Source organism: Rhinopithecus roxellana, chromosome 13 (genome assembly GCF_007565055.1).
Source record: "Rhinopithecus roxellana isolate Shanxi Qingling chromosome 13, ASM756505v1, whole genome shotgun sequence".
NCBI lineage: Eukaryota > Metazoa > Chordata > Mammalia > Primates > Cercopithecidae > Rhinopithecus > Rhinopithecus roxellana.
The window spans coordinates 74,703,498-74,729,124 of record NC_044561.1 but is presented as its reverse complement, the minus strand read 5'-3'; the positions used below and the strand labels follow the sequence as shown (position 1 = coordinate 74,729,124).

Here is a 25,627-nt window from a genome sequence, read left to right as displayed (position 1 = left end):
TGACAGAGTGTTGCTCTGTTGCGCAGCCTGGAGTGCAGTGGCGTGATCGTGGCTCACTACAACCTCTGCCTCTCAGGTTCAAGCAATTCTCCTGCTGCAGTCTCCTGAGTAGTTGGGACTACATGTGTGTGCCACCACACCTGGCTAATATTTCTATTTTTAGTAGAGATGGGGTTTTGCCATGTTGGCCAGACTGGTCTTGAACTCCTGACTTCCGGTGATCTGCCCATCTTGGCCTCCCAAAGTGCTGGGATTACAGGAGTGAGCCACCACGCCCAACTCTAAGGGAATGCAATTGGGAGTCCATTTTGCTCTTGGAGAATTCAGGGTCTGGTAAAGGGACCCTATGGCAAATAGTAAGACCCCAGACACCATGACGGGAGAGACGGAACGACAGAGCGGGAGCTGGGAAGGCGCAGCCCAGCCCTGGCATGGACAGGGCAGGGGTCCAAGAGGCCTGCAGGACACTGCAGAGTAACTTGCAGACAGGGCGAGAAAGGGCATGTGGGGGAGGGGTGGGCAGACAGTGCCTGATGCAGGCAATTCTGGGACCTGTGAGGCCTAGCTGTGAAGTCTCCCGCTGCGTCGGGGCACGGGGCTTCTGGGGACCAAAGTCTTGAAAAGGGCCCGGGAAGTTGGACAGGGAAAGCCCTTGGAGGTGGTCTGGTTACCGGGGTGAGCTAGGAGCCAGAGTCATCACACCACAGGCATCAGGGCCAGCATGGGCACCTAGAAGCCTGCAAACAGTGCCAGCCTCCAGGCACTGAGGCGGCCTTTAATCTTGCACTCACTCTCTAGGAAATGATGAGGCAGTATTCTGTGTCGAGAGAGGAAAAACACCACCTTCCAAAAGCATGACAGGCAGAAAGCAGAGAAGGGCCAGGACTGGCTGAGGGCGGGGAACTGGGCTTCTGGGGTGGACACACTCTTGGTCACATTGCGAGGGTAGCTTAGTTGGCCAGTCCCACCACTGCCGTGACCACAGTTGTGTTGGGCTCACACCAGTGAACCGAGGCTCTGGATTCTGAGAGTCTGAGGATTCCGTGAAGATCTCAGACTTGGGCTCAGAGCAAGGATGCGTGAAATTGTCCATATTCAGATTGGCCAGTGTGGCAACCAGATCGGAGCCAAGGTAAGTAACGTCTGGCTACTAATCCTAGCTTTGCCACAGTCCACAGAGGCAGACAACCAAGAAAATACCCTAAGTTAGCAGGGAAGACAATGAGTCGAGCAGATTTCATGTACTTGCTAAGTATCAGACAATGCCTTTGGGCTTTAAAAAAATTCTTAAAAAAGAATTTCACACGGGAAAAGAAGGAAACAATCTTTAAAGAGCCACAAGACACATGAAGGGCTTACAGTGTTAATTTAGTTAATGTTAATTGTACCCATAGACACCTATGGACACATGCCAACCATTACGTTAGATAATATGCTTACCGTCTTTTTCTTTGCCCACTCTGTTGCCCAGGCTGGAGTAGCGTGGCAGAATCATGGCTCACCACAGCCTCAACCTCCTGGGCTCAAGCTATTCTCCTGCCTCAGCCTCCTGAGTAGCTGAGATTATAGGCATGCACCACTATGCCTGGCTAATTTTTCAATTTTTTTTGAGAGACAGGGATCTCACTTTGTTGCCCAGGCTGGTCTTGAACTCATGGGCTCAAGTGATCTCCCGCCTCCGACTTCCAAAGTGATGGGGTGACAGGTGTAAGCCACCGCGTGTGGCACTTTTATCATCTTTTATTTTTTTGAGATGGAGTTTTGCTCTTGTTGCCCAGGCTGGAATGCAATGGCGTGATCTCGGCTCACTGCAACCTCCACTTCCTGGGTTCAAGTGATTCTCCTGCCTCAGCCTCCCCAGTAGCTGGGATTACAGGCACCTGCCACCATGTCTGGCTAATATTGTATTTTTAGTAGAGATGGGGTTTCATCATGTTGGGCAGGCTGGTCTCGAACTCCTGACCTCAGGTGATGTGCCCGCCTTAGCCTCCCCAAGTGCTGGGATTATAGGTGTGAGCCACTGTACCTGGCCTACTTTTATCATCTTAACAATGAACTTCTCATATCTAGAAACAGTAATTTGTCTCAAAACAGCTTTTTGAAGTTTTTTGAGAAACTTTCTATACCCTGTCACTATGGTGTCTTTTCCCTCCCCTCTCATGTTTATTATAACCCTTAAAAAAAATCAATTACTGTTTTATTACTATGCAATTGAAAATGTAAGAGATAGACCTAAAATAAAGTTTTTGTGTACAGTAACATCATTAATTAAAATACACTGCCTGGAATATAAATGAGTTTTTCTCTCCCTTGCCCCCCTGCTTAAAATGTTCTACCAAGTATGTAACTTACTTGGCCAACCCCAAGAACACAGATGCCCGAGCCCAGGATCTCCAATCTTGATTTTAAGATGGCCAACTGCACTGAGAAAATTTACCGTGTTCTCTTTGCTATTGTGAAGTTACTTTTACTAATATGAGATGCATTAAAGGTAAGGTTTTAAAACACCCACATGCATCATCCATCAATGACACTTGGTTTGCTTCTACCTTTTGGCTACTGTGAGTAATGCTGCTAGGGAACAACGAAGACGGTTAAATGCAGGTGTTTTAAATCCGGGGCAAGGAAGTCACCATTCCTCCATGCCTCAGGGGTGAGACATTCATAACTAACACACAGAGAAGTGGGAGGCAGGAGCCCTGCTGCTCTGAAGCTGGAAGATAACACAGAAAGGGGCCCTCGAGAGACTGTTGGGTTCAGATAGGGTCTTAGCTCTCACTCTAGAATTGTGTTGTCTAGCGTTGAGAGTCCTGGCTGACTCATCATTTAGAGCCATAAGAACTTTAAGACACATTTAATTTGGGGTATCTTAGAACTTGAATTTATTTATTCTTCCACTCCCTGAACAGTGCTGGCAGTTTACCACGAACTAGTGCCTTGTTATTAAGACCATGGCCAGAGCAGCGCTGTCATTTACAAGATACGGTTGGAGTTTTAAACATACCCTTGGGGATTTTAATGTATGTGAATACATTTTCTTTCTTTTTTTTTTTTTTTGAGACGGAGTCTCACTCTGTCGCCCGGGCTGGAGTGCAGTGGCCGGATCTCAGCTCACTGCAAGCTCCGCCCCCCAGGTTTACGCCATTCTCCTGCCTCAGCCTCCCGAGTAGCTGGGACTACAGGCGCCCTGCCACCTCGCCTGGCCAGTTTCTTGTATTTTCAGTAGAGACGGGGTTTCACCGTGTTAGCCAGGATGGTCTCGATCTCCTGACCTCGTGATCCGCCCGTCTCGGCCTCCCAAAGTGCTGGGATTACAGGCTTGAGCCACCACGCCTGGCCGTGAATACATTTTCATTGCATTTGAATATGTGCTTTTCAGGGTGATCAGAAGGAGTCTTCCCAGTAACTGTTTCCATATTAAGAGTTTGGCATGTATCTATATTAATACCTACTGTGTATGTGATTGGAAGTGCTGTATGTTTCAAATAGTTACTAGAGGACAACAATGCGTAATTTTCAGTTATGTGTACACCTGATCATCAAAAATGCACATTACTGGCCGGGCGCAGTGGCTCATGCCTGTAATACTAGCACTTTGGGAGGCCGAGGCAGGTGGATCACCTGAGGTCAGGAGTTTGAGACCAGCCTGGCCAACATGGCAAAACCCCGTCTCTACTAAAAACGCAAAAATTAGCTAGGCATGGTGGTAAACGCCTGTAATCCCAGCTACTTGAGAGGCAGAGGCAGAAGAGTTGCTTGAACCCAGGAGGTGGAAGTTGCAGTGAGCCAAGATTGTGCCACTGCACTCCAGCCTAGGTGACAAGAGTGAAACTCTTGTCTCAAAAAAAAAAAAAAAAAAAAAAAAAAAAAGGCCAGGCGTGGTGGCTCACGCCTGTAATCCCAGTACTTTGGAAGGCCAAGGTGGGCAGATCACGAGGTCAAGAGATAGAGATCATCCTGGCCAACATGGTGAAACCCCGTGTCTACTAAAAATACAAAAATTAGCTGGGCATGGTGGCGCATGCCTGTAGTCCCAGCTACTTCAGGAGGCTGAGGCAGGAGAATTGCTTGAACCCAGGAGGTGGAGGTTGCAGTGAGCCAGGATCACGCCACTGTATTCCAGCCTGGTAACAGAGCAAGACTCTGTCTAAAAAAAAAAAAAAAAGTGCTAATTACTTAAAATCATGCACACAGGTCCAAGTTATGGGTTGCTTGGAAAAGTTCATGAAAATAAATCCCCAAAGTGAAATGAGATATTATTGTGAAATCAGATAAGAATTCAGTTTATTTTCCTGTAATGGAATCTATACTTTACTAGCTTGGAGCATTATAAGGAGAAATTAGAGGTATATTGACATTAAAATCTAAACAACAGCGCTAATATATGTATAATGGCCTGAGTTTAATAGGAGGAAAATCTGATTTAGTATTCTGTGTTTGACATTTTATTTAAGGAGTTCAGGTGGGGAGAAAATGCACTCTTCATATTACTTCATATTGCTTAGTAGAGGCAAAAAGTGAATGCCATGGTTATGAAAAGGTCCAAAAAGAATGTCTTGGGGAGGGTCAGGCAACCCCAGGGAAACAGGCCTGGGGGTGCTAACTTTCTCTCTGGTTAACACAGCCTTTTTCTGGATCCGTTTACTCTGACCTTCCTCCTGCTTTCAGTTCTGGGAGATGATTGGTGAGGAGCACGGGATCGACTTGGCTGGGAGCGACCGCGGGGCCTCTGCCTTGCAGCTGGAGAGAATCAGCGTGTACTACAATGAAGCCTACGGTAGGACTGGCAGGGCTCTGGGAGCAGTGGTCCCGCAACTGGGAACATAAGCAGAGGAAGGGCAGAGGCTCAGGAGATGGAAATGTCAAAGCAGTGATGTCTAGGTTCAGGGAGGCGACAGGCAGGGCAGCAGCAGGATCCCAGAGTGGTGGGTCCCCAACCCTTGGTCAAGAGGCAGGACTGGGGAAGGAGCTGCTGGATGGGGCACACACCTTAACACAAGCAGGTCAAGTACTCACTTCCCTTTGTGGCTTCACAAATGAAACCAGAATCATTTCCAATGCGAAGAAAGAGAATCTCTGTCACTGGCAATACCACAGAGCAGACGATGGAAATTGTTTCTTGGGTATTCTATAGATTTGTGGTATTGTTGTTGGGGTAAAAAATATGTTACTCAAATCTCAACCTACCAAGGGCCCCTTTCTAGAATATCCATGAAGTTTTTGGACCAGTATCACAAAGTTCTATTTTGATAAAACATTAACTTTTAGAAAAACAAGTAGGCTGACTTTTTCCTATTTTTCTACACAGGTAGGAAATATGTGCCCCGAGCAGTCTTGGTGGACCTAGAACCTGGGACAATGGACAGCATTCGATCTAGCAAATTAGGAGCCCTCTTTCAACCTGACAGTTTTGTTCATGGTAGGTTTTTCCAGAAGGTTCCACCAGGAGCAGGGGGGATGCCTTACTGGTGCCCTTCTCGTTTCACTTTTCTTCCCCTGCTGGTTACTCTTTTTGGTCACAGGTAACTCTGGAGCTGGCAACAACTGGGCCAAAGGCCATTACACGGAGGGAGCCGAGCTGATTGAGAACGTGCTGGAGGTAGTGAGGCGCGAGAGTGAGAGCTGTGACTGCCTGCAGGGCTTCCAGGTCGTCCACTCCCTGGGCGGGGGCACAGGCTCCGGGATGGGCACTCTGCTCATGAACAAGATGAGAGAGGAGTACCCGGACCGGATCATGAATTCCTTCAGTGTCATGCCTTCTCCCAAGGTGTCGGACACGGTGGTGGAGCCCTACAATGCAGTTCTGTCCATCCACCAGCTGATTGAGAATGCAGATGCCTGTTTCTGCATTGACAATGAGGCCCTCTATGACATTTGCTTCCGTACCCTGAAGCTGACGACACCCACCTACGGGGATCTCAACCACCTGGTGTCCTTGACTATGAGCGGCATAACCACCTCCCTCCGGTTCCCGGGTCAGCTCAACGCAGACCTGCGCAAGCTGGCAGTGAACATGGTCCCCTTCCCCCGCCTGCACTTCTTTATACCTGGCTTTGCCCCGCTCACAGCCCAGGGCAGCCAGCAGTACCGAGCCCTCTCCGTGGCTGAGCTTACCCAGCAGATGTTTGACGCCCGCAATACCATGGCTGCCTGTGACCCCCGCCGTGGCCGCTACCTCACAGTGGCCTGCATATTCCGGGGCAAGATGTCCACTAAGGAAGTGGACCAGCAACTGCTCTCCGTGCAGACCAGAAACAGCAGCTGTTTTGTGGAGTGGATTCCCAACAATGTCAAGGTGGCCGTCTGCGACATCCCGCCCCGGGGGCTGAGCATGGCTGCCACCTTCATTGGCAACAACACGGCCATCCAAGAGATCTTTAACAGGGTCTCTGAGCATTTCTCAGCCATGTTCAAGAGGAAAGCTTTTGTGCACTGGTACACCAGCGAAGGGATGGACATAAGCGAATTTGGGGAAGCTGAAAGTAACATCCATGATTTGATATCCGAGTACCAACAATTTCAAGATGCCAAAGCTGTTCTAGAGGAAGATGAAGAGGTCATGGAGGAGGCAGAAATGGAGCCAGAAGATAAGGGACATTAACAGTGAGAGAAGCTGTCCCGTGGAGTTGCTTACAGAACAGTTTCTCGTTAGATGAGTGTTTCTCCTGCAGCACTCCAAAACCTATTCTGCACTGCAGCACAGTGAATGATACGCACTCATCATTAGCTTCGACACAGGGACTGCGGGAGACAGGTGGGGAACAGCTGACAGGCATTAGGGTCTTTGCTGACATTTACTAACCTTGAAGAGTTTGACATTCAATGCATACTTATTAACTTAAAAAAACAGCAAATTTATTGTAAAGTGCTCCCTTTGTTTCAAAGTGTTCACTGAGTATTTTATTACATGCCCTGTGCCAGGCATGCAGACTACACGTGTGGATTTGCAGGAAGCCACTGGAGTTGTTGTTAACATTTTTAAACTTTAGCAGCACTGATAAGCACCCTGGAATCCTCACTTGGTATCCGAGGGTTACTAAGACTCTTCCCTTAGGTTCTTTCCTTTGAGCAAACACTGCCTGCCATCCTGCCTTCCTGTGCCTGCCATCCTCCAGAAGAGCCAGGTGCCTAACTAGTACATGGGGAGCTACAGAGCCAAGGTCAATGTGAGTCAACATCCACTAGAAATATCCATGTTGTGTAGACCTGTGCGCAAACATGCTAACTGGAAAAGAGGAAAAAAGAAAAGCCACAATCCTCTCCACAAAAACACCTGGTCCAAACATGAAAAACAAAAAGACAAGCAAAACGACAGAACTGCAGTCCTCTGATCTTTATTTCTGAAGCGCTAGCCTTTAACATATACGTTTATATAGTTTAAATTTCTTACTACTGTTAGATCCCAGTAATTCATTAATAATCATCCTTGGTTTTCCTTTTAAAGGCTCTTTTGAAATGCTCTTTTCACTTTCATTCAGCCATCACCCCCCAAAATGCTCTGCAGCCTCTCTGCTCTGAGAAACGGCACACCATCCGCTCGGCAACCATTCAAATGCAGGAATTAAGCAGCAATGGCTGCAGTGTCCTTCTCAGTTACAGAGGACATCGTCTCATTAGGGAACTTTTACAGTTCAAATTAATTTGCAGAAGTTGCCATAAATGTTTGCATAATGACACAGCTTTAACCACTACATGATTTTAATCTGCTCACATTACAACAGGACCAAATACACAAGAGCGTAATCAAATCATCCGTAACTTCTTAATTACAGTTTACCTATTTCTGACATGCAGCACTGCCATCTCTTCCAGCACCATCAGGGTTTTAATGGCCCTCTAGAATTACCACTGAGATACACTATTTGATCCATGGATAACGGGTAATGGGAAAATGCTCCGACCCTCAATGCAGTAAATATTTACTTGCAGGCAACTGGGTTCTCATCTCTTGATTTGCTTTTGTAATCGGCAATAGTAAAATAGCAGGTGGATGGATGACAGTTGCTCATTCTGAGAAACTTCACTCTTTTCACGTATGCATCATGAGGAAATACTAAATACATACCAAGAGAAAAATACCTTGCCATCGGATCATCAACAAGTCTTCTATTTACAAACTTCAAAAAACACAATGCAACAATCATGTTTTAAATGCTTTCTACTTGTGGTTCAAGAAGTACTAGATTTAGTAAGAAACTCCACCTATACACTTAGTTTGAAGTTAGTAACTTCCTGAGATGCTAAAGACTTACAGCTTGCGATTATAAAGGATTTACACATGCTTCCTCTGGTGCTTTACTTCTAAAATCTAAAAAGGCAATGAAACAGGTGTAAGGAGAGAGGGATTTAAACCTTTTAAAAAACTTTTGCTGACTTATATTACTGTAAAGATTTGTTTGCTCAATAGTAATCATTAAAGTACAAAATAATTCAATTTTAAATGGCAAAATTGCTTTATTTCAGACTAAATAAATTCCTTTTCTTGAAGCCTAACCACCCAGACTTAGTTAAAAATATTTAGAAATGCATCTCACCATCCTACTCTTTCGTATGGTAGAAATAGATTTAAAAACACAAAACACAAACTAGAAACCTAAGAAATCTGTCCCTTTTGATTTTGAAGAGCTTATTCCTTTAGCAGTATGGTTGCTACGGCGACCTCGGTCTCTCAGAGACCGAGGTCTCTGAGCACAATCACCGAATTTTAGAGCTTATCCAATTCCTTCACTTTGCTCATAAGGACTACGTGAACTAAGAGATTAACTGACAACCTCAAACATCATCCAACTAGTTAGTGGGATACTCATTAAGTTGGTCTGATTGGGGTCACCTCATCATTGGGCACAGTCATCCTGCCAGTGACCCAGCACTGCTGGAGAAAGGAAGTTTATTTCATTATACTACTGGTTCAGGATATTTACTAATCACAGAGAAAAGAGCCTCTAAGAATCTCTGCTGGACAGTAAACTTGTCTTTTACTCAGTTACTTCACTCCTTTCCATATCACAAACCCTGTCCCTAAGTCTCACCTCTCTACCCATCCGCCTCCTTAATAATATACCATCTATATACCAATAATCTACCAATCTACTATACCATCTATATACCAATAATACCCCATCTGCCTCCTTAATAAATGATTTATCTCTAATTACCGGACTGGAAATAATTTAGCCCCTTTGCCTATTAGTTACTTTATTTGTCCTGTGTCAAAAAGGCCTGACAGCCTTTTGATTCATTTATTCCTGTTCTCTATAATGGGGGATGCTTCCTAGTATCTTAATCTTGGGGACCACAGCACTGAACTGAGGTGCCCTAACTTGCAAGCAGGAGGATGACAGCTCCGAGGCGAAGGACTCCAAGGGCTCCTAACCCGCTGTTATCCAGAGGCACCCTCTCACTCAATCGGCTCTGCCTCCCTGCTCGCGCTATGCTGAGAATTCAGTAAAACTTACAGGTCAAGTGTTGGGACAATAAGTCATTCCCAGAAGCCGAGAACAAAGACATTCTATTCGGCTTAGCCTCGGCATTGCTGACAGTGGCCCTGAGAAATTATTGTGAGCTTAAGTACCATGTGAAAACTGGTCCTAGAACGGCGTTTCAAAATTTCCAGTTCAAATTTATTTCTCCATTCTCCTAAAACAGTTAAAATCAGGCAATTAACTTTTCAGTGGTGTTTTACTTGTCCAAGCGCTTCCAAGTTTCAAAGAAAGATAACGACATAACTTGCAACAATTTTTCATCCCTAAATAATGAATGAATGAATCACTATGGAAATATCAAGAAACTGATGTTGTGGTCACCGTGTCTCAGACCTGTAGTCAAAACTCCTAGGTTTTAATTTCAGTTTGGCTATCAACTCAATGAGCAAGTTATTAAATAGCTTTGTCTCATTTCCTAAGATCAATGCTACCAGCATCTATTCATTTATAAAACAATGTGAAAAACATTTTGTGCTTCAATTCTGTAATTGTTCTTATCTATAGGTTTTAAGTGCACAATCCAAAACGAGTACAATTTAGTATTTCTTCTTCTAATCAATGCTTTTAGTATTTAATAGTTATTTCCATTTAGGTTACTGATGACCACGTCATTATTCTGACATGGCAGCAATTCAGACATAAGGAAGGGGACTACAAAGCCTCAGCGACAGCAGGTAATTTTGATCACCAATTAATGTCATGAAACAACTATTTTGAGACATTTTCAAAATCCTTTCTGAATCCCTTTGGTCACTAAATATTAAATCTGGCTTCCCCTGCTTTTAAGAAACCCTGGTTCACATGGCCATAATCATGCAGCTGTGCAGAGTTCCTTTAAAGAAGACGAAAAAGTCTGACAAACTAAAAATCAAGAGTAACAGTGAACCATACTTCAATTTATTGACATTGTCAATTTATGAACAAGACAGGATTTTTTTTTCCCCCATGAAATGAGATCCTTTTCAATCTGCCATAACATGTGCCCACACATCTTCACCTTGGAAATGTAGCATTTCAAGCTTTAGTCAGGGTCTAGGAGGAAAAAGAAAATGCAACAGTTGCTGGCTAGTTCTCGGTTTTCTTAAAAACTCAACATGAATATAAGAAATAACTTCCTTATAGTGAACTGTATAACCATGGCTATCATTCACACTGCCTTGGCTCAGATGTAAAAAAAGCGCTGGTTGAAGTACACAGGCTTAGTCAAGCAGGCATTTCTCCGCTGAGTAAAAGTAAACACTCTCCCAGCAATAAAGAAACTACTTTGCCTTTAAAAGACACTAATATCTCCTTGTGCTAATGAGGTAGGGTCAGTAACCCCGAAGGGCATAGCAGAGAGGGGCTAAAGCTTTAAGGGGATCGACACTACTTCCTGACCCCCAGGACTTTGCAAAATCTCAGCCTTAGATGCAGTCTGGTGGCTCGGAGCCGAGTGAGGCTAAATGATTTTCTGTTAGCTTACTGTTAAAATAAAACAACCCAACATAAAACCAGGTCTCATTACTCAGAATTATGAGATTAGACAGAGAGCCCCTAGAAAAAGCGCTAAATTCAAAACACTGCATCTCCAGACTTGTAATAAAATATTTACTAATTCAAAATGAAAATGAAAAGTTAGGGGAGACAGTTTCAATAAGTAAAATTGCTCATAACCACAAGCTGCCAAAGGATTAATATTTATCACATTTCTGTGCTATTATGGGTCTGAAGCTTTTTAAAAGCAAAACTAGAAAAATTAAACCTGAAAAACATCTCTGCTAATTTGCCTTGCCTACTTTTGAAATAATGTCAAGAAAGTACTTTTGAGATCAAACCACTTTTATAATTTGGAACACAGGAGTCTACACTTATCAACTGTACAGAACTTTTTATTTCATGTGAATATAACTTTACATCACCAACATCTTTGAAAAAGTAAAATGAACCAAACCCTCTGAAAACATAATAAATTAGCAAAACAGTATTCACTGCAGGTTCTTGCATATTTTATTGCTTGATGCAACAGCAGGACCCTTGCCTGTACTTGCAGTTATTATGTTCGGGAAGTAGTGGTTTGTGAGAATATTAGTAGATGTGGGGGAAATAAAAATGTAAAGAACTGTAGTTTTTTATGCTCTTGAACTGTTATGTAACTCCAATAGCAATTATAAAAGTGGGGAGTTCATCCTCCAAGTTACTTGATTTGTGCAGACAAATGAAACAGGTTTAACTATAATAAGATGGCTCTCTACCTAAGCATTGCTAAATGAATTGAAAATCAATGTGCCAATTACTTCTGCTTGTCGGGCCCAAAAAGACTTTCTTTTTATTTATTAGGCCACGGGACTTCTACAACCTGCATGCTTTAAATTATATTATCCCAATAACTTCCAAATACACTGACTAAAAAATGAATAGAACGCAAAATTAAAATTATTTTGGTTTTTACGGTGCTCCAAAAACTTAAGATGCAACTGCTCTTCTAAATAAATCACTAACTTACAGATTATTCCTTCTTTACTTTCACAATTTTTACGCTGCTGCCAGAAGTCTTCTCGGCATTTGCTTTGAATTCTGTCTTCAGTGCATCTCTGACTGCTTTTGCACAAATCTGGGAGTATCGGATGTAGCTGGGAGAAAATGAGAAAAAGCATACAGTTAATTATCAATATTCCAGCCAGACCAGCTGTTACTGTGCTTTCGCTTTTCTTCCTGTACTTTTTATTGTGGTTTGGTAGTACCTTATTACAGAACTGGATTTAAAAATATGACTAATGCCAAAAATAATCTATACAAAGAAAAAGAACACTAGAAAAATATGTACCAAAGTATTAATTGGTGTTTGGACAGATGATCTTTGATTTTTCTTCTTTGTACTGTGTTTTCTCTTTAGTGTATAGTAACTTCAAAATATAAGACGCATAAATGTTTTTAAAAATCCCACAGCACAGAAAAAAAAAACCTGAAATGTTTAGAGACTATAACAAGAATGCATCATCAATTCTCTCCTCAATTTCTCTCCTTAAAACTTTAATTATATTACTCTTGGAAAATGAGGTATACAAAATTAAGAGAAAACTATTTTGAATTATAACAATTCTTTCTAAATTATTTAAACTCTTTTCTGAGAATACTGAATTCTGTCTCACAAGTCTGCCACTGAAAATACCTCCTAATCAAGATTTCTAAATTACACTGAAAAGTGCTTAGAGAACATTATCAATTCTAGCAAAATTGTAAAACCTGCTTCCTGTTTGGTAGATGGACTCCCATCAACGTTGTAGTTTCCAAAAGATGTCAGATCACCTTTCCCACTTTTGAAAAACAGGAAGTGGGGAGGGGTGCTATTTTCTCATGTTTTAGAATTTATTTTGGGGACTCTGAGGTATGAGTTCCAATGCCTGCTTCCATTCTTACTAACTGGTGACCTTCAGGCTGTTCAACCTTTTCAGCATGTTTATTCACCTGAAAAAACAATAGAATAAAAGGGTAATACCTGTCCTGCTGATAGCTGGGAGGAGGAAAAACAAGTGCGAAAAGGTATGGATCACAGGGTAGGTTGCCTAATAAAGGGTATCTACTACCTTCCATCCTTCCAATTCTACAAGACTTCGCTTGCTTGACCTCAGCAAGTTGGGAAGCTCCGTTGTAGTCACATGTACCCACAAAATGGAAAGTGCTACACCATCTAGTCAACAAGGTGTGTCACCTGGAGCAAGGTACTTCTGCTCACTCAGGTGCACGGGTAAAAAAAATTAGATGTGACACCTAGACCAATGGTTTGCGGTTCCACTATTGAGACACCATGTCCTCAAGTGGGTTCCAGATTTGAGCTTTCCAGCAACCACCTCTCACCTTTGTGCGGAGCTCTGAATAGTTTACCAGTGGCTTTTACCCCTTTTACACGGAAACCTGAGATCAACAGGACTTAATAGTTTAAAAAAAATATGTGTAAAGTTGTAAAAGGCTCCATCTCGATGCTGGATTAAAGGTCAAAGCGGCTAACAGCTGTCACATGGAGAGAAATCTCCTGTTTAGTGAGGTGGATGTGACTGTACTACTTTCACCACCTGGCTCCAGCACCATTCTAGAAGAAAAAGGTTTGCTGAGTTAAGAGCTGGCCTCTCTCTCTCTCGAAACCTCCCATTCACAAAGGTGTCCACGGGCACTCTGCGGGTGCTGGGCCGCACCTGCGGGAAGCAAGGCAGTACACAGAGGCACTCCCACGCGAGGCCGAGGCCGCGCCTGCCTGAGCGCTTTGCCCACAGCGACGCCATCTTGGCGGCGACGCCCGAGGTTCGGCCCAACCCCGGTCACGCGTGGGGCCACTGCTCCGTGTCCTATATGACCTCTGGGCACCGGGATGCGCGCGGGCCGGGCTCGCGGAGCCCTTCCCTCTGGAGGCCTGGGCCTACCTGAGTCCAGCCTGTCGCCAGTAGGCCACCATGCTGTAGCCAAGGTGGAGCGCGTCGGGCCGAATCGCTAAGACGCCGACAATGTCGGCTCAGCCGGGCGGTTCAGCCGCAGGAAGAGCAGACCACAGAAGCGGAAGGGGCGGGGCGTGCGGACCTGCCAATCGCCGCCTCCTACCCGGCCCCGCCCCTGCGCACGGCCCCTGCTGCCCTGCCGCGGAAGCCCCCCGGCGCCGGGAGCCAATGGGAGCGCGCGGTCTGGACTGCGGGTGCCAATCCCCGGGCGGGTCGGCCGGCCGCGCCCCCCTATTGGCTCCAAGAGCGCCGGGGAGTGTGTCCCCGAGCTTCCGTATTACCCCGGCGGGGGCGACTGGGGCAAGAAGGCAAGAAGGCCGGGGCAGCTCCGCTTGCTGAGGGCCGCGGAGTCGCGTACTTTCGGGAAGCGAGGACGCGAGGCGGCGCGGGCACGGCAGCCCCGAGGGCCTGGCTTTGCACCCGCTCAGGGAAACGGCGCCGGCTCTTTTATATCTGTGGGCAGACAAGCGTGTCCTGAGAGCTGAGATTTAGAAAGGCTCTTAGGGCACCCCCTTTCTCGGAGTGACACTAAACCCTGGAAACCCAGTGGAGGACTGGCGTTTTCTGTAGTTCCGATGTGCGACAAGAGGGAGGGTAAGGCAACAGTTGCCACTGTTGCCCGTAATGGATGGGAAGAAAAATGTGAGGAAAACCCACTGCAGGCACAGGGGAGCTGCCACGGGGCCGGGAAAATGCTCATCTCAGTGCCTGTGATGGAAACTCTAACCCAACGCAGTGAAGGCTCACAGTCTAGGAATTAAAGTGTTTCTGTCATAAAGAAAAGAAGCCTTTGCCCTTCACCTTTAATTACTAAAAAGAAATTATAATCAGGAAAAACATCACTTAAAAGAAAGTTTTTATTAACAAAAGTTTTTCTTAATCCACATATCAACTTTAGTATTAAATATTCCAAGGGTTTCATTTATGAACACTTATTCCAGTTTAGTTCTCTTAAATTCATTTGCTTGTGCATTTATGTTTAAAAAGGTAACTGCACTGGAAAAATGAAAATTTATAGGGTTTTATCATTAGGTCAGAGTTTAAAAAAAATCAAAGGATAAGGATTTAAAAATCTCTATCATTAGGGCATTACACCTTTTTCAGAACAAGGGATAATTTGCAGAAATTATACAAAGCAGATTTTCATCAAGTATTAATTATTTAGCGATACTTTATTTAGCTGAAATGTTATTTCACTTGTAAAAACTATCTCTGGTTACAAAAAAATAATCAGAAACCTTACTAAATTTAACCTGCTTTTACAAATGTCCTAAGAAGTCTTACGCTAAACAATGTTTAAGTAGGAAAACGATAATTTAAAAATAGTTTGTTATACTATTTCTGTGGTTTATGTACATATATTAACTGGTCTCTTTGATAGGAAACATGACTAGAAGTTTATCACACTAAGCACTGTAAAATAAAGGCAAGAGCTAATCACCTTCTAACAAAAATACTCTATGCAACAATTGCAAATGTCAAAGCTATTATTTAGTGGTTAATTGCCTGCTACAATATATAAAACAAAGTACATTTACTAGATTGTTTTTCAGTTTGCAGCTGCCCTCCTGACATCCCAAATAAGGAATTCCTGTAAGTAAAACCTGCAGTGCAATTCACGTAGTGGTTAGTTTCAGGCCAAGCCTCCCCCTACCATTATCCTTGTTCTTCCCCACCACCCCCAAATCCTGCAGTGGCACCATATTATTAAAAACACTAAGTACCTGGGGTTTATGCCTCACAGCAAGACATCATTTGAGTGATTTCAAATGATGTACGGCTCCTTCATGTAAAAAAGATGTTTTGTGGTCACAATTACTTCAAAAAGTAATTATATTCAAATAACCTGACATATCATGCCTTAGCAATTACAAAACCATGATTTTGACACATGGCAATTTTTAAGTTAGGCAAATGTGAAATGCTAAAAGATGTGAACAGCTGTTCTTCTGTTTAAGTTAGAGCGCTGCAAAACTCAGGTAACTATTTTTTTCGGTTAACATAACCAGCCCACGACACAGCATACTAAATCACAAAGTACAAATTCAAGGAAGTTAATACCTTTACTAAGTCACAAAACTTTGGCAAATCAATACAGTACTCTTTTATAATGAAACCATACTTTTGTTGGAGTCATGTTACTTCAGTGATAATTTTTCACTCCAAAAATATTTAAGTACCAAATCAAAACACTGTTTTTAATGGTGGTTTATAGCAGAGTAAGGTATTTTACACAAAATATATTTTAAAACTACACAATTTTTCCTTTTAAGTGAGCTCCCTTGTGCAAGCTGTTGAAGTGTACAGCAGCAGGGCAATGGGCGTCTATAGGAGGTGGCTCTGCTCTGTTCTGGGGTTGGTCCAAAGTCAGGTGGAGTTCCAATGTATGAAAAGCTTGAAAATTCTACCTTAAGGAGACTGAATATCAGTACTAGTTTCCAAGGAGTTCTTGTTCAGTTTTCACAGAAATACTGGAACCCTCAAAATCAGATAGTAATTTCAAACAACATTAATTTCAGATGATCCCTTTTATTTAGAGGCCCTGCATCTGTTTAGATCAAGTCACATAGCCTTACACCTACTTATAAAAAAACAAAAAACAAAAAAAACACCCCAAAATATAGTTGTATTTTTTAAATAACAAATAAATATATAGTCAGCTTGGAGAGACCTGGAGTACCCGATGTTGTCTACCAACTGTCAGGATCACTTCTCTGCAAACGCTGCTGCCGCCATTGGAGTCCTTATGGTTCCTCTTGCTGAGGCTGTCAGTTCTTCAATCTCAGCATTTAATTTATGTATTACCCATTCCATTGCTTCTCGGCCCTTAAACAAAAATCCAATATATTTATTGTTACTGAGTGAGAGCAAAGGCATATATCGAACTAATGACACACCAGGAAGTAACAAGGAGTATGACAAGTTTAACTCAATCTCAGGATGACAGATCGTTTTTGTCCTGGCTTTTTCTAATGTTATTTAGCAAACATCAAATGCCTTGAGCAACTGGCTTGATCCATAAACTGACTTTTATTTTGTATGCAAAAGATGTTCTCAAATGAATCTACAATGATAGAATGTCTTATTTGTTTCATGATTATAGTGGTCCCCTTTTTAGGGGGACAAGAAGGTCAAATCCCTTTTCTTTATATTGTAAACCAAAATCCTGTACAAGGGATCTGGTCCTCAACTCCCTCCTCAACCCTTCTCTCCTAGTGTTCTATGCAGATCCTTGAAAAACAGAAAGAGCATTCCCCACTTCCTGTCCCAGGGCCTTTGCACACGCAGCTCCTCCACCAAGAACACTTTTCTTGGCATACCGCTCGCAATCCACCTGCCCCCATTTGGCGCTCATCAGAAACATCAGTTACTGAACACTCATTAAGCACTCTCATACCTTTCTGTACCTTTTCTTTCCTAATGAAATGCTGTGTGATTAATTTCACCTGCCTTTTAGTTCCACGAGGGCAGGGACCACATTTGTTTTGCTCCCTGCTGTATCCCCCGTCTAGCCTAGCACTCTGTATGGCACAGAGAAGGCATCCATGAGTATCTCCTGATAACTACCTTAACCATGTGTTATGCAACAGTGCATTAGGCATCTTTCTCTAAACTTACTGTTTTAGATCATGCATTCTCAATAAGCAAAAATTGGTTCTTGGGGGGGATGGAAAAATTTCCCTCTTTTATGTATAAAGTCCGCACATATGTATATGTTACATAACTTAATGGAGGTGGCAATTAGGGAAAATATGTCTCAAACGAGTTGGGGGGAGACAATAGTGAAAAAGGTTGAGAAACAGTGCTTTAAATGACACACAGCTACACATCACTGAGTACTTCCTGAGTGTGGGGCCCCAGGCTCCACACTTTCCATATGTTATCTCATTTACTCCATGCAAACCCGGTAAAATGGGTAATCTCCACTTCAAAAACAGGAAACTGAGGCACAGAAAGGTTAACTTAATTGCCTGAGGTTAAGAGGCTAAAAGTTAGAGCTTGGATGTGAACCCAGAGCCTTGGTAAGTAACTGTCCAACGTGCTGCAGTTTCCTATGGTAGAATTTGCAAGGGTTGGCTTACAAGGACACATGTGCAGTCAGCACCCCATTCCATTCCCATGAAACGAACCAGGGATAATAACCAAGAAGCAGCCTCACTTACTTTACTAGCATTTGAGGATATCGTACTTGCCATCAATCCTTCAAGGTAACTGCTGAGGCTAACGCCTTTCACGGTGATTATGGCTTCTTGAGTCAAAACAGTTCTGTAACAAAACATATTCACAGATTCAGATGATCCAGCTTTCATTTTCAAACAACTTGATAAAAAAAACTTAAACACCCTTTACAATACATTTGTTAAAATATTTTTTACTCACTTGTCTGGATCCTGAGGATGTGGTTTGTATATAAGTCTCTCATCTACTGAAACCATGTTTGTAAATGAAATCTACAGAATGAAAAAAAAAAAAAAGGTCAAATCATTTTGGAACTGAAGATTCAAAATGCTGCCAAAATCAACACACAAGCCAAAATCTTACTAAACATATAAAACAACAAACAAACCGCTGCTATTATTGCATAAACTATTCACTGTCTGCTTTTTATTTAAAAAGTTGAGGAAATAAAGTATAATAATGATAATACACATAATCCCAAACTCATTTTATTGAGTGCCATCCCCTTAGAGATAGGCAGGATCATGAGAGCAGGAAGGGTAAGGAAGCAACACCCAGGGCCAAGTCAGGCCAGCACATAAGCAGGGATTCTCTGAACCACACCATGAACATGCACTCACTTCTAGAGCAACTAGGAGAGAGACAAAGAACTCAGCCAGACAGTTAGAAATGAAACAAAAGGAAGCCAAGACTTACATTAGTAGATTTAAGTTCCATTGTTTTCTCTACAGGATCAACTACAGAATGTTCTTGCACATATGTTTTCGTTCTTGCTGCACCAATAAGCTAAGTAAAACATTCAGAATTAGGAATCAGAGGAGGAAGAATTTTTTACCAAGTGTGCCAATATTTTATTTGAAGGAAAAAATGTGTTAAAATATTTTGAACCAAAAATCTGCTTCCTAAAAACGAGAGAAAACAAAGGTCAGAAAGGAGGCCTACTCACATATCATGGATGAGAGGAGACTGCCAGACACAAAAACTTTTCCCAGGGGCAATTAGAAACCAGCCCACTGAGAATGTCTGCAACGTGAGGCACCAAGCTGAATCTGCCGCAGTGCGACAGTGGAGCGCTGAGGCTGAAATATGGAAATCAGGTTTGGGGCAACATGGCAGCTAGAAAAAGGAGAACTCAAAGGCATCTGTCAGTATCGTCCTAGAACAGCCCAAGGGAGGGGGCACCTCAGCTTCATTCTTCAGACAGAAAAACAGCTTTCTCACGATGGAGGATCACACATCAGTGTCCACTGTCACTCCCTGTGCTATGACCCTAAGCCCACCCCCAACTCTGCTCATTTCTGTGTCTGCACTATGGTTTGCATAAAGGAGGCAGTAAGTACATTCCTATTGAAAACGTGTACTTTAGTTTTCTTGGTGAACCTACTCTCCATAAAGAGACCTTCTAAAGAAACCTGGATCCACTTATTATACCAGTTTTCTCACATTATGGTAAACTGGCATTCTAGTTTCTTCCTGGTAAAATCTGCTCACTAAAGCCTGTTCATTCTTAAGGGAATAGAATTTTCTAAATGTACAGGAAGGAATTCCAGACCTTGGAACAAATGTGGCAATAACAAGTCCGAGAACATACTCCTTAAGGTACAAAACCCACCACTGACCACAGAACTGTCACCTAACAATTATGACCAGACCATTACTGCCAAACCTTAGTATTGGTCTCAAGTTGCTGGCAAAAGCAGAAAAAGCAGAATATAACTCCTTTCAGATTACACAGCATTAGCTGGCTTCCTTACGAAAATTTTATTGGGTGCCTTCATGAAGACTGTAATAATATTTCCAATTCATTATACACTCATAATTCAAGTTTATTATAATACAACTTGAACGGATGCAAAAAAATGACATTCAGAATCGGCTCCCACAACCTATTTGAAAGTATAATGCGGTTTAGAAAACTTCTCAACAGCAGTCACATTTCTCCAGGAATAAAGACACACTTACAGACTTCACAATGGAAGGCAGTCCCCACTCTGTGCTGAGAAGTCTGTGGCTGTGCAACTTTCCAGAGGGATCTATATGTCTTTCCAACACATCAACTCCAACCACACTTGGGTTCATAGGGTTTGGGTATTTCTGCATTGCAGCTGTTGTAACAGTTTCCCATGGGTGGCTGCCGATGTGAACCAAAAAACAAAACAAAACAAAACAATCAAACATTTAAAAATATGCATATGAGTTAAACAAATTTTATAATCTATCAAATCATTCATTCCAATGTAAGTTTAATGAGTTTATCTAGGAAAAATGACCTTCTGAAACACTGATGATTATGGGAAACTGATCTACATTTTTAACAGGCTTCAGTATTTTTCCACAATACAGGCTATGTAATAAAACTCCTATCTATAAAGATCAAAGCAGCCTACAAAGCATTATGGTATAGTTTCTCAAACCATCTTTCCTACCTATCATTATCCACTTTCACATGTAAATTGTTTCTAGGAAGAACCAGTGATTCAGGAAGATGTATTTAAAAATTATGTTCTGAAACAAATAGCCAAAAGTATGATTATGCCATTTATTATTTTTTCTGACCCCAATTCTGTCAGTTTATAAGGAAGTAAAAAAAGTAAAAGAATGTATGAGCACTATAAATTCTTACAGGGATCACAAAAAGATCCAAAGCATTGATTTCATTATTGAACTTTCCCTTCATTTTAATGTAATAAATAACAGTGGCTTCTCCAGTCAATCTTTATCTATTGTTTTTCTCAAAGGAGTGATTCTGATTTCTGTTTTGAAAAGGTCACTCAATGTAACAAAATGTCCTTAAGGCACACTCCTAATATACTATTTTCTAATATTCTCTTTTAATATAATAAGCATTTGCTTATCACCTAGTATTGAAGTGATAATAATATCACATCACTTGATAACTTGCAGGATCTTTATATTCTTGAAAAGGCACATGTGCTTGGGTGATTCAAAATGTGATGCACCTTTGTTCACGTCACAACTTCTGTGAATAAGACACTTGTACAAAAAATGTCATTTTCTCCTGCCTCAGCCTCCAGAGTAGCTGGGACCACAGGCGCCCACCGCCACGCCTGGCTAAAAAAATATCATTTTCAAAAGGACCCCTTATTAGTACAATCAGTATTAAAGGTGATTTAGTCCACCTGCAGTCTGATTCTAATGCCTTCTACACTACTTATCTGTGCGCTCATCTTCATTTAAAGGAAAAAGACAAGATCTGGGGATGATGTTTCAAGCTGCAATGACTGATAAGCCACACAGCATTACTTTCTATTTTTCTAAAAGTGAAACAAGTAGACGTTATTCCAACTTTTTAGAGAACTCAGATTGACAACTATATCTTGTCAACAAAAGGAAAATCTCAACTCCATTGATTTCCCAGAACCCTGGATAACCAGTGACATCATTTTTAATGTTTTCATTATAATACTCTTTTCTCTACAATATTGTACCAATGAACCTCATTCTGTCTTTAGTCTCCAGCCTTATCCAGCAATCAATGCAGGTATATAAGCAGAGTTGCTTCATCAATCTGAAGAGTCCCCACAAATAGAAGCATATAGGCCAAGCACTCTGATTCTTACCAAGGCAACTCTCTAAAATGAAAATCAGATGAACCCTCCCCAGGTCTCCATTCAGTCATATACCATGGTTAACTGGCTTCCATGCCCTTATCTCTTCCTCCAACCCTCTCTAAAAAATTAATAATCACATGACTTCAGGGTGGTTATGCATTATTTGTAATTTAGTCCATCTCTCCTTTCTGAACCAACTTGAAACCACTGATGTTGACTTAGCTTGGCTCAAGATTGCTTTATGAACCATAACCAGTTCAAACATTACAAACAATACTTACTTTGATTAGGAATGTTCCAGCAATTAATCTGAGCTGTATTAACATAATTACGTGGGAAAGATCTCACAATGGAAGACATTCAAAGACCACACCAAAGTACAATCAGGACCTGGCTATGGCTCACTGACCTGTCCAACTTCTTCACCTTTGAAACGAGGTGAGGACATTATTAACTCCACTGGGGCAGCATCGATGTCTTGATTTACTTATTAAAATGTAATCAATCCAAAGAACAGTGCCTGACACATACTGGGCATCTCTGTATGTTGAAGGAATCAATGCAATGAATGACTTCACCTGGATACCAACTACAGGCCTCAGAAGAAAAGTGTTGGAAAATCAAAGATAAGATGTAGAATGATGGCTGGGCGTGGTGGCTCATGCCTGTAATCTCAGCACTCTGGGAGCCAAGGTGGGCAGATCACGAGGTCAGGAGATTGAGACCATCCTGACTAACACAGTGAAACCCCGTCTCTACTAAAAATGCAAAAAATTAGCCGGGCGTGGTGGCGGGAGCTTGTAGTCCCAGCTACTTGGGAGGCTGAGGCAGGAGAATGGCATGAACCCCGGAGGCGGAGCCTGCAGTGAGCCGAGATCGCACCACTGCACTCCAGCCTGGGCGACGGAGCAAGACTCCGTCTCAAAAAAAAAAAAAAAAAATTGTAGAATGATGACTTAGATATTGTTAGAGAGTAACATCCTAAAGATCAGAAACAACACTCAGATTTGTGAGGGGAGACGATGACTTCAATTTCAGATAGGTTGAGTTTGAAGGGCCTGTGGGACAGGAGGGTAGCGATGCCTAACAGGCACCTGAAAATGAAAAGCAAAGCTCGAGAGAGGCTGGAGCTCAAAGTACAGACCTGGGTGCCATAAATGTATACCTATCATTTGGGACTTTGACCAAACAGCTCAGATTATGTGGGGAGAAAGCACCGATCAGGGCTGCTTCTCCCAGGACAAAAAAAAAGGCTTTGACAAAAAGAAAAAGAAATTAATATCACAGGTGAAATCCAACACAGGAAGGCCAACAGAATCTTACTGAACATTTACACTGCATGGGAAAAGACAAGGAAGTACTGAAGACAAAGGCAGAAAGAGTGTACAGGGAAGGATGAGCCAGGAAGAAAAGTTAGGGAAGATATGGGAGAAGAAAGTTCTAGGGATACTCAGTGCCAAGAACTTCTGAAGCAAGCAAACCTAGAAGAGGACTGAAATTAAACATCCTCAGAGCTGAAACGGACTAGTGATGAATGTGACCAGGTTAATGAACATCTCAATGACTACAAATTTCGGGTCTTTTTCCTCCCAGAAAGACTGTAAACTGTAGGGAGAAAAGAAAGCTTCCTTCTGATTCCAATATTTGATACTTTGCAGGATACAGCAGGCCCTAGGATGTGTCCCACTAAGTACAAATGCTGACAACGTTTTAAAAGTTGCCTTCAGAGGCTGGGCACAGTGGCCCACACCTGTAATCCCGGCATTTTGGGAGGCCGAGGCGGGTGGATCACTTGAGGTCAGGAGTTCGAGACCAACCTGACGAACATGGTGAAACTCCACCTCTACTAAAAATACAAAAATTAGCCGGGCGTGGTGGTGGGCGCCTGTAATCCCAGCTACTTGGGAGGCCAAGGCAGGAGAATCGTTTGAACAGTGGAGACGGAGGTTGCAGTGAGCCAAGATCAGGCCACTGCACTCCAGCCTGGGCAACAGAGCGAGACTCTGCCTCAAAAACGAAATAAAAAGTAACAGTTGCCTTCAGAGACACTTTTAAAAACATAAATGGCTTTGTAGTATTTATTTACAAGGCTATACTAATTAAAACAGTGTGGCAACGACATTAAGATCAGCGGAACAGAGCAGGTAACTCGGGGAAAAAAAGGATTTCGCTGCTTAAATTTGTGGCTGTTTTGTAAACGGAATCAGGGACCTGGAAGAGAATTTAATTCTCCACATCCCACTGGTTCAAGGCCTATTTTTGTTAGTAAACATTTCACATTATCCAAAAAGATGTTCCTGAACGTGGCCTCAAAGGGATCTAACATGGGTGGTCCCTGACGACCGTCCTTTTCCATCTCTTAGATGAAAATGGGTAACCCAGGGTCACACGCTTATTGCAGCCAGAGCTAGACCTTGAATTCCAAATCCAAGGCTGTGCTGCGTAGATGAACGAGTTGTGAAAAAGGTTTCACATCCTGGTGGCCAGAGTTCACCCGAAATTCACATTCGGAGGTAGAAACTCCACCCAAAAGGCGGCCAGTGAAAGTACACTCTGGAGAAAACCAACACCTCCCTTTTGGGATCCTCCGGTCCACGTCCCAAAGGGGTTTCGCAGGGCGGGATGTGGCAACCCTGAGTGCTGTCAAGGGCCTCGTGCTCCGCGACGCCCCCAGGACCTCAGGAGGCCGCCGGCCCGAGGCTACCTCATGGTAGGGGACAGCCCGGAAGTGGCCCCTGTCACCCTCCCGGTCGCAGGGCCGCCTGGGTCTGGAGGTCAGAGCCGTCCCCTCGGCTAGGGCGTCTCGGGGTCGTGACCTTGGCCTGCTCTCCATGTCGCCGAGGCCCGCAGACTTCTGGGCTCGCTTCCCTTGCTAGGCCCGACGCCTAGAAGCCTTCTGCGGGCCGCCTCTGCCTCGCCTCGACTCCAGGGCCAGCGTGCCCGCCCTCCACCGAGCCGCCCCCGCTCCCCAAACTTACTCAAAGACGTGCTCCGAAGTCCAGATCTTCATGGTGCCGGCACCCTGAGCGATGTCCGGGTAGCGCCAGGGGACAACGAGGCACAGAGGCTACACCGGCCCCTGCCCCGCCCCCAGCACCCCAGCCGGCAGCGCAGTGCGCAGGCGCTGTCGGGCCGACGCGAGGGACGTCCCGACGCGCGGCCCTACGCCCTATCCCGGCCCGGGTTTTGCCCCAGCCTTGCGCGCAGCGCAAGGAAACCCCACCCCTTAGCGCCGGCGCCACGCCGCAGACGGCAGCTTCGGGGGCCGGCGCGGGCGCTGTGCTGCGCAGGCGCGGCGGGCGGGGCGGGAGCCTTGACCTCTGGGCAGAGTTGGGTCCGGTCCAGGAGGTGCCTGGGCGCCCGCCTGGCCTAACTTGTCCTTCTGGCCCAGCATATCCTCGCCTGGCATTTCGAGGCGTGTGGACGCATGCGGTCAGCCTGCTGACATGGATGTACCTTGTGGTGGTCACTTGTGCAACATTTCCTAGTGCCCCATAGGAGAGTTCCTGCCACCTCCTGGGTCAGCCCCCGCTGTTGTCCCAAATCCACCAGCCAACCAGCCGACCAGCTGTGGCCGTCCCACCTGCCCTCCAGGAGCTTGGAGCCCTCGGAGGGGATAAATAAGGCACGACGCGGAGAAGCTAACATCAGACATGCCCATGAATAATAATACCCCAACGAGGGGTGCAGTCCGGAAGCACGGTGCCAGGGGTCGGGTGGAAAAGCTTCCTTGCCGGGCACACCTTGCCCTAGGTGCATAGAATGGATCTGAGTTGAGATGGGCCTCCCGGAGAGACTTCCTTCGTCACCGTTTGTCACCTCGTTGCTCTGCTCCATCACAATATCATGTTGCATTTTCTATAGCACTTACCCCTCTGACATCATCTTGTTAATTTATTTGTTATAATTCCCAATCGAACTGAGTCCT

At 43.8% G+C, this 25,627-nt stretch overlaps 3 protein-coding genes across 4 annotated transcripts; 1 reads left to right on the top strand and 2 right to left on the bottom strand.

Annotated features, from left to right (window-relative positions):
- The first annotated feature begins 863 nt into the window (after positions 1 to 863).
- On the top strand, positions 864 to 8,441 carry TUBB1 (tubulin beta 1 class VI). The gene is made up of 4 exons (XM_010365156.2): positions 864 to 1,132; positions 4,669 to 4,777; positions 5,309 to 5,419; positions 5,523 to 8,441. The coding sequence occupies exons 1-4, from the start codon at positions 1,076 to 1,078 to the stop codon at positions 6,599 to 6,601; spliced, it is 1,356 nt and encodes a 451-aa protein (XP_010363458.1). The 5' UTR covers positions 864 to 1,075; the 3' UTR covers positions 6,602 to 8,441.
- A 1,909-nt stretch (positions 8,442 to 10,350) lies between these two features.
- Positions 10,351 to 14,033, bottom strand: ATP5F1E (ATP synthase F1 subunit epsilon). Its single transcript, XM_010365157.2, has 3 exons — positions 13,877 to 14,033; positions 11,965 to 12,091; positions 10,351 to 10,514 (listed from the first exon to the last, which is right to left on the bottom strand). The coding sequence occupies exons 1-2, from the start codon at positions 13,906 to 13,908 to the stop codon at positions 11,968 to 11,970; spliced, it is 156 nt and encodes a 51-aa protein (XP_010363459.1). The 5' UTR covers positions 13,909 to 14,033; the 3' UTR covers positions 10,351 to 10,514; positions 11,965 to 11,967.
- A 754-nt stretch (positions 14,034 to 14,787) lies between these two features.
- On the bottom strand, positions 14,788 to 24,887 carry PRELID3B (PRELI domain containing 3B). 2 transcript variants are annotated; one of them, XM_010365158.2, is made up of 6 exons: positions 24,678 to 24,887; positions 20,090 to 20,258; positions 18,824 to 18,913; positions 18,329 to 18,399; positions 18,112 to 18,214; positions 14,788 to 16,774 (listed from the first exon to the last, which is right to left on the bottom strand). In XM_010365158.2, the coding sequence occupies exons 1-6, from the start codon at positions 24,707 to 24,709 to the stop codon at positions 16,655 to 16,657; spliced, it is 585 nt and encodes a 194-aa protein (XP_010363460.2). In that variant the 5' UTR covers positions 24,710 to 24,887; the 3' UTR covers positions 14,788 to 16,654. The 2 variants fall into 2 exon arrangements, with proteins under 2 accessions (XP_010363460.2, XP_030770399.1); XM_030914539.1 differs by having other exon boundaries at positions 20,090 to 20,272; positions 24,678 to 24,785.
- Positions 24,888 to 25,627: the final 740 nt, after the last annotated feature.

Coding starts and splice junctions, on each gene's coding strand:
- TUBB1 (XM_010365156.2), top strand. CDS start 1,076: ATGCGTGAAATTGTCCATATTCAGATTGGCCAGTGTGGCAACCAGATC. Junction 1,133..4,668: donor GCAACCAGATCGGAGCCAAG/GTAAGTAACGTC, acceptor TCCTGCTTTCAG/TTCTGGGAGATGATTGGTGA. Junction 5,420..5,522: donor ACCTGACAGTTTTGTTCATG/GTAGGTTTTTCC, acceptor TTTTGGTCACAG/GTAACTCTGGAGCTGGCAAC.
- ATP5F1E (XM_010365157.2), bottom strand. CDS start 13,908: ATGGTGGCCTACTGGCGACAGGCTGGACTCAG. Junction 12,092..13,876: donor TGGCGACAGGCTGGACTCAG/GTAGGCCCAGGC, acceptor ATTTTCTCCCAG/CTACATCCGATACTCCCAGA.
- PRELID3B (XM_010365158.2), bottom strand. CDS start 24,709: ATGAAGATCTGGACTTCGGAGCACGTCTTTGA. Junction 18,400..18,823: donor TGGAACTTAAATCTACTAAT/GTAAGTCTTGGC, acceptor TTCATTCTGTAG/ATTTCATTTACAAACATGGT. Junction 16,775..18,111: donor TATCCTCAAATGCTAGTAAA/GTAAGTGAGGCT, acceptor TTTTTGTTTAAG/GGCCGAGAAGCAATGGAATG.